The 13,251-nt window shown below is 43.0% G+C and overlaps 1 protein-coding gene across 1 annotated transcript; it reads left to right on the plus strand.

The window, feature by feature from the left end:
* Window positions 1–218: 218 nt before the first annotated feature.
* LOC109879919 (snRNA-activating protein complex subunit 3) lies at window positions 219–13,045 on the plus strand (the record flags this gene model as incomplete). The annotated part of the gene is given in 7 exon segments (XM_031819403.1): window positions 219–323; window positions 562–661; window positions 664–710; window positions 1,663–1,745; window positions 5,162–5,320; window positions 12,566–12,673; window positions 12,803–13,045. Coding segments are annotated over 7 exon segments (750 nt in total), but the record flags the coding sequence as incomplete, so codon positions are not given.
* Window positions 13,046–13,251: the final 206 nt, after the last annotated feature.

Below are 13,251 nucleotides of genomic sequence, written 5' to 3' on the forward strand. Positions count from 1 at the left end.
AAAAACTTCAAGGCTACTTCTTGGAAAACAATGCGTCACTTACATAGAGTATAACCTGTTGCTGTAACCTGTAGCGTGACTGACACCCAGAAGTCTACACACTCAGACCCTGGGTCATATTCTTCAGTTTGGTGCCAGATGAACACGACCGACAAGAGCTAAGAGGGGGGCTGTTTTTAGAAATTTGATTGACTTGTGTGTGTGTTTGATTTTTCTAGGAGAGCCTAGCGGTGGGGAAAAGGCCTGAGGACCCTGTTGACTTGGTGCCAGAAGGGGAGATAATTTTGAGCATAAACGTTCTCTACCCTGCCATATTTGAGAGAGTACGTGCAGTTTCACTTCTTCGATTCCAAGTCTTTGTAAGAATCACCAAAAGTTGATAAGCCTAATTCTAACAATCTCCATCATTAAACACAACAATAATGTGCTTTTGTAAGACATGTACATGCTTTGCCTATTAATCTCATTTATACCATGGAATTGTTGAATACCCATTTCTGATTGGCTTAAAGAGCATTCTAGAGCGTGCGTTATTTCCCTATAACGTACATTCTCTTCCAGTTTAGGTATGTGAGGCCCCACATGACCCTTCAGATGCTGGGCTCCCATAGTCTGGTGGACCTGAGGGATGCTATCTGCTGTATCAGCGACCTTCAGGTCTTTGAGAGTTCAGCAACACGCCTGACATGGCACCGGACTTCATCAGCAAGGTGACACGCACACAAAGAGATCGAGCTCAAACCATACTATTGTAATGGTAGGTGGGTGCTTATATTTCCCTGTTTCACACATGTACAAGTGTGTATTATGCACGTGTGAAATGGAAATGTCTTTTTTGCGTATCCCAACTCCCCCTGAGACGCCCTCAGAGATTGGGGTCACGGCCAGGGGTCAGCCATTATCAGCGGCGACCCTGGAGCAATTAGGGTTGAAGTCTTTGCTCAAGGGCACATAGGCATGTTTTTCACGTTGTTGGCTCGGGGGGTTCGAACTAGCAGCTGACGCTAGGCTTCCGTCGGGATGTGAATCCATAGTCGATAGACAGTTCGTCTTAAGAAGTCGTCCCTTACATCACAGAGCAGTGCACAACAAACGAATGAATCCAAATGTTAGACGCTACCACCCCACTTCCAAAACCCAACATTCAGTAGATGTGTAACGGATGTGAAATGGCTAGCTAGTTAGCGGCGGTGCACGCTAATAGCGTTTCAATCGGTGACGTCACTTGCTCTGAGACCTTGAAGTAGTGGTTCTCTTTGCTCTGCAAGGGCTGCGGCTTTTGTGGAGCGATGGGTAACGATGCTTCGTGGGTGACTGTTGTTGATGTGTGCAGAGGGTCCCTGGTTCGAGCAGGGGCGAGGGGACGGACTAAAGTTATACTGTTACAGATGCCAGTAGATTTCTTGTGCACGGCTCTGTGACGTAAAGGACGACTTCTTAAGAAGAACCGTCTAGTCATCATGGATATACAGCTACACAGGTAGTCATTGATTGTGAGTCTTGGAACACATTGACTATGGAATACAATTAGTAACAAATGAGATCATAAGGATGTCCAAGTTGGGAGCTACTCAGCCACACACTCACAGAGAGTATAAGCCTACATAATAGGACTTGATCATCATGTCGGTGTTGGGTGAACCTTTTCACTGTCTGTTTCAGGATCACTTCAAATCCGCCTTCTTCTACTTTGAAGGAGTCTTCTACAATGACATGCGTCACCCTGAGTGTCAGGACATGAGCGAGTAAGTGGCTCTCTTCTTTCTCGCTTTCTCTGACATCCAACTGTCATCTGGCTACGTCGACTGGACTGACTGAACCATCATCCCCTCCCGCTACGTCGACTGGACTGACTGACTGAACCATCATCCCCTCTGGCTACGTCGACTGGACTGACTGACTGAACCATCATCCCCTCTGGCTACGTAGACTGGACTGACTGACTGAACCATCATCCCCTCTGGCTACGTCGACTGGACTGACTGACTGAACCATCATTACCTCTGGCTACGTCGACTGGACTGACTGACTGAACCATCATCCCCTCTGGCTACGTCAACTGGACTGACTGAACACTTCAGACTAGGCTTACTTGAACTCACCGTAGCTGATTCTGTGAGAGAACATCTGTGGAAATGGGCCTGTAGAAGCCAGGGAGTAACCCGAAAAAGACAAAAGCCAGGCCTGTATATTGCAGAGACAATACTGTCGAGAGTGAGAGGTAGGGGCAGATCCACAAAGAATTAAGACAATACTTTTTTCAGCCATAGAACTCTATATTGGATCGGAGATGGAGGTTTTAGGTGTAGAATATTGCATTCGGTTTGCCTAACTGACCCAGACTAAACTATATGCCTGGGTTAACCTTGGGTCATGCGGTGTCAGCGGAATCAACAGATGTTAGATTGTAATGGGCCACAATCCAGTAATTTAAAATGTCAAACCAGGCCACAAGACCCATTGGAAATAGGAAAATATGTTCTACATGCTCTCCTCTCATGCACTTAGCCATTTGCTCAGTATCTGCTATATCTAATGGATATTCGTGTGCATTTTATTGATGAACTGGAAACAACCTTTTGAGTTTATTTGTTGAGTTCATTTTATTTTTACAGGGACAGTGCACATTAATCAACGTTTCAGTAAGTGTCGGTTTTAGCCAGCCGGCTAATTTTCAACCGCAGTCCCTGGGCAGGTTATTAAAAACAATTACAATATAGACAATCATTGAGCAGTGAGCACATGCAGAGCAACATAGGACAAGCAAGACGTAGCATACAGACAGAGCAACATAGGACAAGCAAGACGTAGCATACAGACAGAGCAACATAGGACAAGCAAGACGTAGCATACAGACAGAGCAACATAGGACAAGCAAGACGTAGCATACAGACAGAGCAACATAGGACAAGCAAGACGTAGCATACAGACAGAGCAACATAGGACAAGCAAGACGTAGCATACAGACAGAGCAACATAGGACAAGCAAGACGTAGCATACAGACAGAGCAACATAGGACAAGCAAGACGTAGCATACAGACAGAGCAACATAGGACAAGCAAGACGTAGCATACAGACAGAGCAACATAGGACAAGCAAGACGTAGCATACAGACAGAGCAACATAGGACAAGCAAGACGTAGCATACAGACAGAGCAACATAGGACAAGCAAGACGTAGCATACAGACAGAGCAACATAGGACAAGCAAGACGTAGCATACAGACAGAGCAACATAGGACAAGCAAGACGTAGCATACAGACAGAGCAACATAGGACAAGCAAGACGTAGCATACAGACAGAGCAACATAGGACAAGCAAGACGTAGCATACAGACAGAGCAACATAGGACAAGCAAGACGTAGCATACAGACAGAGCAACATAGGACAAGCAAGACGTAGCACACAGACAGAGCAACATAGGACAAGCAAGACGTAGCACACAGACAGAGCAACATAGAACAAAAAGCAACAAGACAAAATCCATAAAAGCAACAGTGTTTCCACCACCTCACAAACTACAGACAACATGGAAAGTGGCAATACACAGCTAGGGATTATGTTCACAATTCTGATAGGTCTTTAGCCATGTCTTCATGTTTTTTGTGAAAGTGTGATATGTGGTGCAGTTATGTGTGTCTGATGGCAGTGTGTTCCAGACATTGGAAGCTCTCACAGAGAAAGTGGATTTACTAAAGGTGCTTTTCCTTAAGGGAACTATACAGTCAACTCTCATGGTTTTCTGTTTAACAAAATACTGAGTGGAGGGGGAGCCAGGCCATTTAGGATCTTGAATACAAGACATGTGTCGGTGTATTGCACAAGATTTTCCCAACTCAGGAGCTCATGCTTTCTGAGGATGTAACAGTGATCATGGCTATTGGGCTTCCTATCAAGCACTTTGAGAGACTGTTTGTAGACAGACTGAATGGGTTTTAATGTTGTACAGCAAGCTTGGGCCCAAGTAGTCAAGCAGTATGATAAGGGGGGGAGTATCATAGACTTATAGTACAGTTTTGCTACCTCTGTAGTCAAACAATTTCGTATCAATCGGAAATCAGCTAGGTTGAATTTAGTTATTTGAATTACGTTTTTCACCTGCTCTTTAAAAGAGCGGTTGGATTCAAGTATGATGCCAAGGTACTTAATCAGATACCACCTGGAGCTTCTCACCTGACACATAGACATCTGGCTCAGTAGCATCTGTTACCCTCTTTGTGAAGAACATGCAGACAGTTTTTTTCACATTGAGATGCAAACACGAGTCACTGAGTCACTTTGTAACCTGGACCATTACAGTAGTGAGTTCTTGTGCAGCTTGTTGTTTGCTCTTTGCATGCACATATAGCACTGTATCATCTGCATACATTTGAACTTCAGACCCAGTACAGACAGAAGGCAGATCATTAATGTACAGGCTGAACAGGAGGGGCCCCAGTATTGACCCTTGGGGCACGCCCACATCATAGCTTAGAGTGGGCGACAGCTCATTGCTCACTCTGACACACTGAGTTCTCCCTTCAAGGTATGATTTCATCCATCAAGGCATCGGGGGAACAATTGAACTTGGGCAATTTTGTGATGAGAATCTCATGGTTAACAGTATCAAAAGCCTTCCTTAGGTCCAGAAACACAAAACAGAAACATAAAAGATCCCAGAAATCTTCATACACACAATTTTCATACACACACAGCCTATTTCTCTAAAATGTTGTGCACACTTTTGTTTACATCCCTGTTAGTGAGCATTTCTCCCATTTGCCAAGATAATCTACCATCTACCTAACAGGTGTGTCATATCAAGAAGCTGATTAAACAGCATGATCATTACACAGGTGCACCTTGTGCTGGGGAACAATAAAAGGCCGCTCTAAAATGTGCAGTTGTGTCACTCAACACAATGCCACAGATATCTCAAATTTTGAGGGAGCGTGCAATTGGCATGCTGACTGCAGGAATGTCCACCAGAGCTGTTTAGGGCCTTATTTATTTCAATATGAACTGTAACTCAGTAAAATCTTAAATTGTTTTTTTTTCTGTGTAAATTTAAGATGAATTTCCAAAGCGTATTTTCTGGGTGTTGGCGTTCATTTCTCTTCCTCTACTTTCTACTGTACTTTTCAAATTGGACAATAAAGTTGCATTGTACTATATTTCCAGGACCACCATTGATTGGGCAAAGACCAGAGACTTCCCCACATTCCACAAGGCCAATATGGAGGACACCAGGTTCTATGACCTGAAGGTGAAGGTGGGCTACCCCTACCTCTTCTGTCACCAGGGAGACTGCGAGCACGTTGTCATCATCACCGATATCAGGTCAGAGGTCATTTTGTCATCCATATTGATACCTGGATTTTGAGCTTTGACTTGGTATGTCATTTCCCCCTACACTGAGCTCCAAAAGTATTGGGACAGTGACACGTTTGCTGTTTTGGCTCTGTACTCCAGCACTTTGGATTATAAATGATCAAACTATGAGGTTAAAGTGCAGACCTTCAGCTTTAATTTGAGGGTACTTTTATCCATATTGGGTGAACCATTCAGAAATTACTGCACTTTTTGTACATAGTCCCCCCATTTTAGGGGACCAAACGTATTGTGACAAATTCACGTAAAATATTTAGTATTTGGTCCCATGTTCATAGCATGCAATGACCATATCAAACTTGTGACTCTACACTTTTGGGATACATTTGCTGTTTTTTTTTTTTGTTGTGTTTCAGATTTATTTTGTGCCCAATAGAAATTCATGGTAAATAATGTGTCATTTACAATAAAAGTGACTCAAATGACACACTACAGAAATTCATGGTAAATAATGTAGTGTGTCATTTGAGTCACTTTTATTGTAAATGACACATTATTTACCATGAATTTCTATCGGGCACAAAATCATCTCAAACACAACCAAAACAATCAGCATATGCAAGAGCGAATATAGTAGACAGTTGCTGTCAAAAACGGATTGATGTGCTTTGCTGTGTCCTTTTGGTGGACCTGTTAATGACATCCTCTGGATGTTCTCACTTTATTTAGTTTGTCATTAGGTAACTTGACAGTACACCTGTGTCTTTGAAGTAAAAAATGCATTTGAAGTTTGAACTCTTAGTGACATCCTCTCAGGTGATGTGTAGTGAACTTGTTGAACTTAAAGAAATGTGTTTAAAGTAAAAATGTTTTTTTTTAAATAACTTTTCAGGGAGGCTTGAGTTTGAACTTTTGACAGTTCAAACAGTTGGTAAGTTTTGTAGTGAACTTGTGGAAGTGTTGTGAGCGTGTGACCCCCTTGTAGAATGAACATAAAAGCAATTTCAAATCACATTTGAAATGTTTGTGTTTCTAGTTCTGACAGTGCAGCAATATCTAACATGTAATCTCACAATTCCACAACGACTACCTAATACAAACACATCTAAGTAAAGGAATGGGATAAGAATATATACAAATAATGGATGCGCAATGGGAGCGACCATAGGCAAGATGTAATAGATGGTATAAAATACAGTTTATACATATGAGGTTAGTAATGCAAGATCTGTAAACATTATTAAAGTGACTAGTGATCCGTTTATTAAAGTGGCCAATGATTTCAAGTCTGTGTAGGCAGCAGCCACTGTGTTAGTGATGGCTGTTTAGCAGTCTGATGGCCTTGAGATAGACGCTGTCTCTCGGTCCCAGCTTTGATGCACCTGTACTGGCCTCGCCTTCTGGATGATAGCGGGGTGAAAGGCAGTGGCTCGGTGGTTGTTGTCCTTGATGATCTTTTTGGCCTTCCTGTGACATCAAGTGCTGTAGGTGTCCTGGAGGGCAGGTAGTTTGCCCCTGGTGATGCGCTGGTCAGACTGCACCACCCTCTGGAGAGCCTTGAGGTTGAGGGCGGTGCAGTTGCCGTACCAGGCTGTGTTACAGCCCGACAGGATGCTCTCAATTGTGCATCTGTAAAAGTTTGTCAGGGTTTTAGGTGACCTGTTGTTGCGCCGTCTTCACCACACTGTTTGTGTAGTGGAACATTTCATTTTGTCTGTGATGTGTATGCCCAGGAACTTAACTTTCCACCTTCTCCACTGCTGTCCCATCGATGTGGATAGGGTGGTGCTCCCTCTGCTGTTTCCTGAAGTCCACGATCATCTCCTTTGTTTTGCTGACGTTGAGTGAGAGGTTGTTTTCCTGACACCACACTCCGAGTGCCCTCACCTCCTCCCTGTAGGCTGTCTTGTGGTTGTTGGTAATCAAGCCAATTACTGTTATGTCGTCTGCAAACTTGATGATTGAGTTGGAGGCGTGTGTGGCCACGCAGTCATGGGTGAACGGAGTACAGAAGGGGGGTGAGCACGCACTCTTGTGTTGAGGATCAGCGAAGTGGACAGTGCTGTTTCCGACATTCACCACCTGGGGGCGGCCCGTCAGGAAGTCCAGGACCCAGTTGCTCAGGGCGCGGTTGAGACCCAGTGCCTCAAGCTTAACGATGAGCTTGGAGAGTACTATGACGTTGAATGCTGAGCTGTAGTCAATGAGCAGCACTCTTACATAGGTATTCCTCTTGTCCAGATGGGATAGGGAAGTGTGCAGCGTGCCGGCGATTGCATCGTCTGTGGACCTATTGGGGCGGTAAGCAAATTGAAGTGGGTCTAGGGTGACCGGTAAGGTGGTGGTGATATGATCCTTGCCTAGTCTCTCAAAGCACTTTGATGACAGAAGTGAGTGCTACGGTGCGATAGTAATTTAGTTCAGTGCCTTCTTGGGTACAGGAACATTTGTGGCTATCTTGAAGCATATGGGGACAGCAGACTGGGATAGAGAGAGAGAGAATAGCCAGCTGGTCTGAGTACGCGGTCCGGGCTGGCGGCCTTGCAAGGGTTAACACGTTTAAATGTCTTACTCGCGTCGTCCACGGCGAAGGAGAGCCCACAGTCCTTGGTAGCGGGCAGCATCGTTGGCACTGTATTAACCTCAATATTATCCTAGTTTGTATTATCCTAGTTTGTCTGGAAGCAAGATGTCAGTGTCTGTGACGTGGCTGGTTTTCCTTTTGTAGTCTGTGATTGTCTGTAGACCCTGCCACGTATGTCTCGTGTCTGAGCCATTGAATTGCGACTCCACTTTGTCTCTATACTGACATTTCACTTGTTTGATTTGCCTTGCGGAGGGAATAACTACACTGTTTGTATTCGGCCATATTCCCAGTCACCTTTCCATGGTGGTCTGTTTTGCGTGAATGCTGCCATCTGTCCACGGTTTCTGGTTAGGGTAGGTTCTAATAGTCCCAGTAGGTACAACATCTCCTATACGCTTCCTTATAAGCTCACTCAGACTCGGCGTATACTTCAATATTATTCTCTGAGGCTACCCGGAACATGTCCCAGTCTGTGTGATCAAAACAATCTTGTGGATTCTGATTGGTCAGACCAGCGTTGAATAGTCCTTAGCACGGGTACATCCTGTTAAGAGTTTCTGCCTGTAGGAGGGAGGAGCAAAATGGAGTCGATCACATTTGCCGAAAGGAGTGTTAGGGAGGGCGTTGTATGCATCGCAGAAGTTAGAGTAGCAGTGACCCAGTGTTTTTCCAGCGCGATCAATATGCTGATAGAATTTAGGTAGCCTTGTTCTCAAATGAGCTTTTTTTTTTTTATCCCCAGCTACAAAAAATACAGCCTCCGGATATATGGTTTCCAGTTTGCATAAAGTCTAGTGAAGTTCCTTGAGGGCCGTCGTGGTATCGGCTTGAGGGGGGGGATATACACGGCTGTGACAATAACTGAGGAGAACTCGGTCAGCATCTGTGAGTCATTATAGGTTGGGTGAGCAGAAGGACTTGAGTTCCTGTATGTTGTTACAATTACACCATGAGTTGTTAATCATGGAACACAACCCCTGCCCTTCTTCCCGGAGAGATGTTTATTCCCGAGACCCACAAAGAATCGACTCTGACCGCATATCCCGAGAGAGCCATGTTTCCGTGAAACAGTATGTTAGAATCCCTGATATCTCTCTGGAAAGCAACCCTTGCCCTAATATCATCTACCTTGTTGTCTAGAGACTGGACATTAGCAAGTAATATACTCAGAAGCGGTGGGTGGTGTGCGCACCTCCCAAGTCTAACCTGAAGACCGCTCCATCTACCTCTTCTCCGGCGGCTTTGTTTTGGGTCAGCCTCTGGAATCAGTTCAAATGCCCTGGGTGGTTCAGACAAAGGATCCGCCTCAGGAAAGTCGTATTCCTGGTCGTAGTGCTGGAAAGTTGATGTCGCTCTGATATCCAATAGTTCTTCCTGGCTAACAATGTAAGGAATGATTACATTAAAAAATAAAAAATACTGCAAAGTTTCCTAAGGCCTAGAAGCGAGGCAGCCCTCTGACAGAGCCATTCTGGTCAACCCGGGTAGGTCTGCCTGTGTATAAGTAAGTCTTAGGCTTGTCCTGTGAACACTACGAGCGAGAAGAAACCTAGAGAGAGGAACAGAACTCTAAAGAAGGAAAATAAACATGGAGTTGTCACTTACTGACACACCGTAACATCGGAAGTAGGATGATGCAGGCTTCAATAGAAAAAGGGCTTAGTGTAAATCAGCACTACAAAAAATAGTTGTCTACATTTGTGCAGAACCCAAATACTATCCATAAAGGTACTGGGAGATCAAGTGGTTATATCTAATGGACAGCTATGGGGTTTGATTACCCAGCCTGTAGAGTGAAGCTCTATACCTTAGGAGAAGAATATACAGACCAAACCTTGAGTGGAATACAGGCTTGAGGACTAGGATGTGTTTCACAAGGTGGTGTGTTATGAGCTGAGAGTTAGATAAAAATGTTATTTATACCTTGTACACAGGGTAGGAGGGTAAGGGTTATTTATACCTTGTACACGGGGTACGAGGGTAAGGGTTATTTATATATTGTACAAGGGGTAGGAGGGCAAGTGGGGGTGTTAGGTTACAGTCAGTCCCAGGTCAAAGACAGACATGCTCTTCTCTAAGAACTGTAATTAGAACAGTCTTTTCATATTGCATAGAAAACTTTAATTGTAATATGTATGCTTACATTTCCGTACCAAAGATTTAAGAAAATAAAAGGTTTTAAAGAAAAATGTTATTTACCTTTTAAAGAAAATCTTTCGATCTGTCTCTCCCCGCCCTGTTCCTGTCTCTACACAAGAGCCAATGGGTTCTTGGGATGTGTGTCAAATCAAAATCCAATTATATTTGTCACATGCGCTTACTACAAAAGGTGTAGTTCTTACTGTGACATGCTTACTTACAAGCCCTTAACCAACATTGCAGTTAAGAAAAATTGGATTTAAGAAAATATTTCCTAAATCAACTGAAAATAAATAAAAAAATGTAACAATAACGAGGCTATATACAGGGGGTACTGGTGCAGGGGGGGGGGGGGGTGTCTGGTTACAAGCAGGGGTATTTACAAGCAGCGACGTGTCTGCAAGCTCGGAACTCTAGGCGTCTAACAGAACGCCTTAATGCGTTCAATATTATGAACTTAGGGTGACCCTAGGTTCACAACATGCCTAATGACCTGGGCAGCCACAATGTTTCTGCTTATGAAGCAATAAATGATTGACAGGCTTAAAACCACCTAAAAATATCATTTTACTCTTTAACGATGTGTTCTTTACTAATGACTTAAACAGAATGTTACTCCCTTAATAACCTTTTACTGCAGTTGGATAAATAAGGGTCACAGAGTGATTTCTTGGGAGTCTTAAACAAATCTACTTTGAAACAGAAGTATACACATGACACACGTTGTTATGGGCTTAAAAAAAGACACCTGTACCATGTCAGATACAGAGTTTACATTTATTCAACTGAGTTTGCATCTCAATATACCACTGAAATGTAACAAAGTGCCTGGTGTGTTTATTGAGCTGTACACCTATGCTCAGTTGGTCAATATTCCCCTCCAGTGATTCCCCAACATCTTGTCAACATGTGCTTTTCCACATTGTTACATTACAGCCTTATTCCAAAATTGGATTAAATAAAAAAATTTCCTCATCAATCTACACACAATACCCCATAATGACATTAGTGAAAACAGGCATTTTAAAATATTTGCAAATGTATTAAAATGAAATGCCTTATTTACAAAAAGGGTCTAAATGCTTGAAATTAAATATTACATTTATGTATTTTTTTCAAACATTTCTAAAAACCATTATGGGGTATTGTGTGTAGATTGAGTGGGGGAAAAACCATTTAATCAATTTTAGAATAAGGCTGTAATGTAACAAAATAAGAAAAAAAGTCACGGGGTCTGAATACTTTCCGAATGTACAAAGTGTTAATTTCTAAACGGGTCACCCGATATGAATGAAAGTAAGCTCAAATTTAAGTTGACAGTCTACACTTTAACCTCAGTCATTAAATCATTTAAGAATCAAAGTGCCGACTACAGAGCCAAAATATGTTGCTGTATCTATACGAAATCAATGTGTCAGAAATCAGTTCACCTTACTCATATCAGTACTGTGAAGAAGGCCAGATTTCTGGTAAGAGAGCAGGTCAGGGGAAAGTGCTGCCCTTTCTAGATGAATAGGATAAAGTCATATCTTTGATCAATTCACTCACATGATAGAGCCTTGAGGCTTTCCAATTGATCTATATTGTAGGTCAGCCTTTTCAGCTTTCTGAGACTGATTTGATTTAAGTTTTAGCCTTCTTCTGACTGGTTTTCTTTGCTGGAGGCACTAACTGTGCATGAAGGCTGGTTTTGTGGCGTGATGTTTCCAAGAAGGCCTCAGCCTCAGTGCTGCCAGTAAAACTGTTATAAAACTGTGCTGGCTCAGATATTTTCCCATCACTTTGTCCTTTTCAACACAGTTTTTATTTATTTAGCCTTTATTTTGACAAGGAGTCAAGGCTGAGATCAATGTCTCTTTTCCAGATGAGCCCTGTTTTAATACAGTACAGAATACACATTCATTCAAAAAGAATTGTGATAGTGTTTTGCTTTTCATGTATTGTTGGGTTGTTTTAAAATACATTGTTCAGTAAAAGATCCCCTAGGAGCCATCACATGCCTTAGACCAGTGTTTTCCAAACTCTGTCCTCTGGACCCCAACGGGTGCACGTTTTGGTTTTTGCCCTAGAACTACACAACTGATTCATCAACCTTTTGATCATTTGAATCAGCTGTGTAGTATTAGGGCAAAAACCAAAATGTGCCCCCCATTGGGATCCAGAGGACCGTGTTTTGGGGGAAAAAGTGCCCCAGTCCTACAGCACGGGTCAAGCTCATTCCACGGAGGACCGAGTGTTCGCTCCTCCCTTGTACTTGATTGATTAAGGTTAGCAATTAGTAAAGAACTCTCCTCACCTGGTTGTCCAGGTCTTTATTAAAAGGAAAAACAAAAACCAGCAGACACTAGGCCCTCCATGGAATGAGTTTGACACCCCTGCATCATATTTTAAAGTGCATTGGAGATCATTCCACGCTAAAGGTGAAAGGTTCCAGCTACTATGGTAGATGTGTAACAAGGCTTGGTTTGGCTGGGTTTCATTAGTGTGGACATGGTATGTTTTATTTTATCCCTGCCCAATGTTTCCAGACTGGCTCATAAGGATGACTGCCTGGATAGGAAGTTGTACCCTCTCCTTACCCACAAGCACAGGGTCATGACCAGGAAGTGCGCCGTGTGTCACGTCTACATCGGCAGGTGTGTAGAAAAAATATCATTCTCTTTTTACATGACCGGGCCAAAAAAACATCCCTAACAATTGACTGTACATTCGTTTAAATTCATTACAAGTTGTCAGTGTACTAATTTGGCTTTTGTTTTTTTCAGATGGTTAACCACAAATGATCCATTTGCTCCAAATGACCCGTGTCTCTTCTGTGAGCGATGCTTCCGCATGCTTCACTACGACAAGAAAGGAAACAAACTAGGACAGTTCCTGGCCTACCCTTATGTGGACCCTGGGGCCTTCAACTGAGACGTCCTGTTTCTCCCTCCTACTGCTGGGCAGTATTAGTAATGGCACATAGGGCACATATTTCTGTTGGCATTAAAGCACTTTATTTACTGTTCTATTTGTCTTGGGATTCATGATCACATGGAAATGTTTTTGTTGTAGTCATAGAATTGTAAAGCTCAGACTGTTCGTTTCATATTGATGAACCTTCAGTGGTGAGCTGGTGATGTCACCAGCTCATGCTACTCATGAGAAGTTCACTTGAATGATTATAGCTCGTACGAAGAATTTGTTTCACTAATTAAAGTGGAAATCAGTGGGA

Source organism: Oncorhynchus kisutch, unplaced genomic scaffold (assembly GCF_002021735.2).
Source record: "Oncorhynchus kisutch isolate 150728-3 unplaced genomic scaffold, Okis_V2 scaffold2126, whole genome shotgun sequence".
Lineage (NCBI taxonomy): Eukaryota > Metazoa > Chordata > Actinopteri > Salmoniformes > Salmonidae > Oncorhynchus > Oncorhynchus kisutch.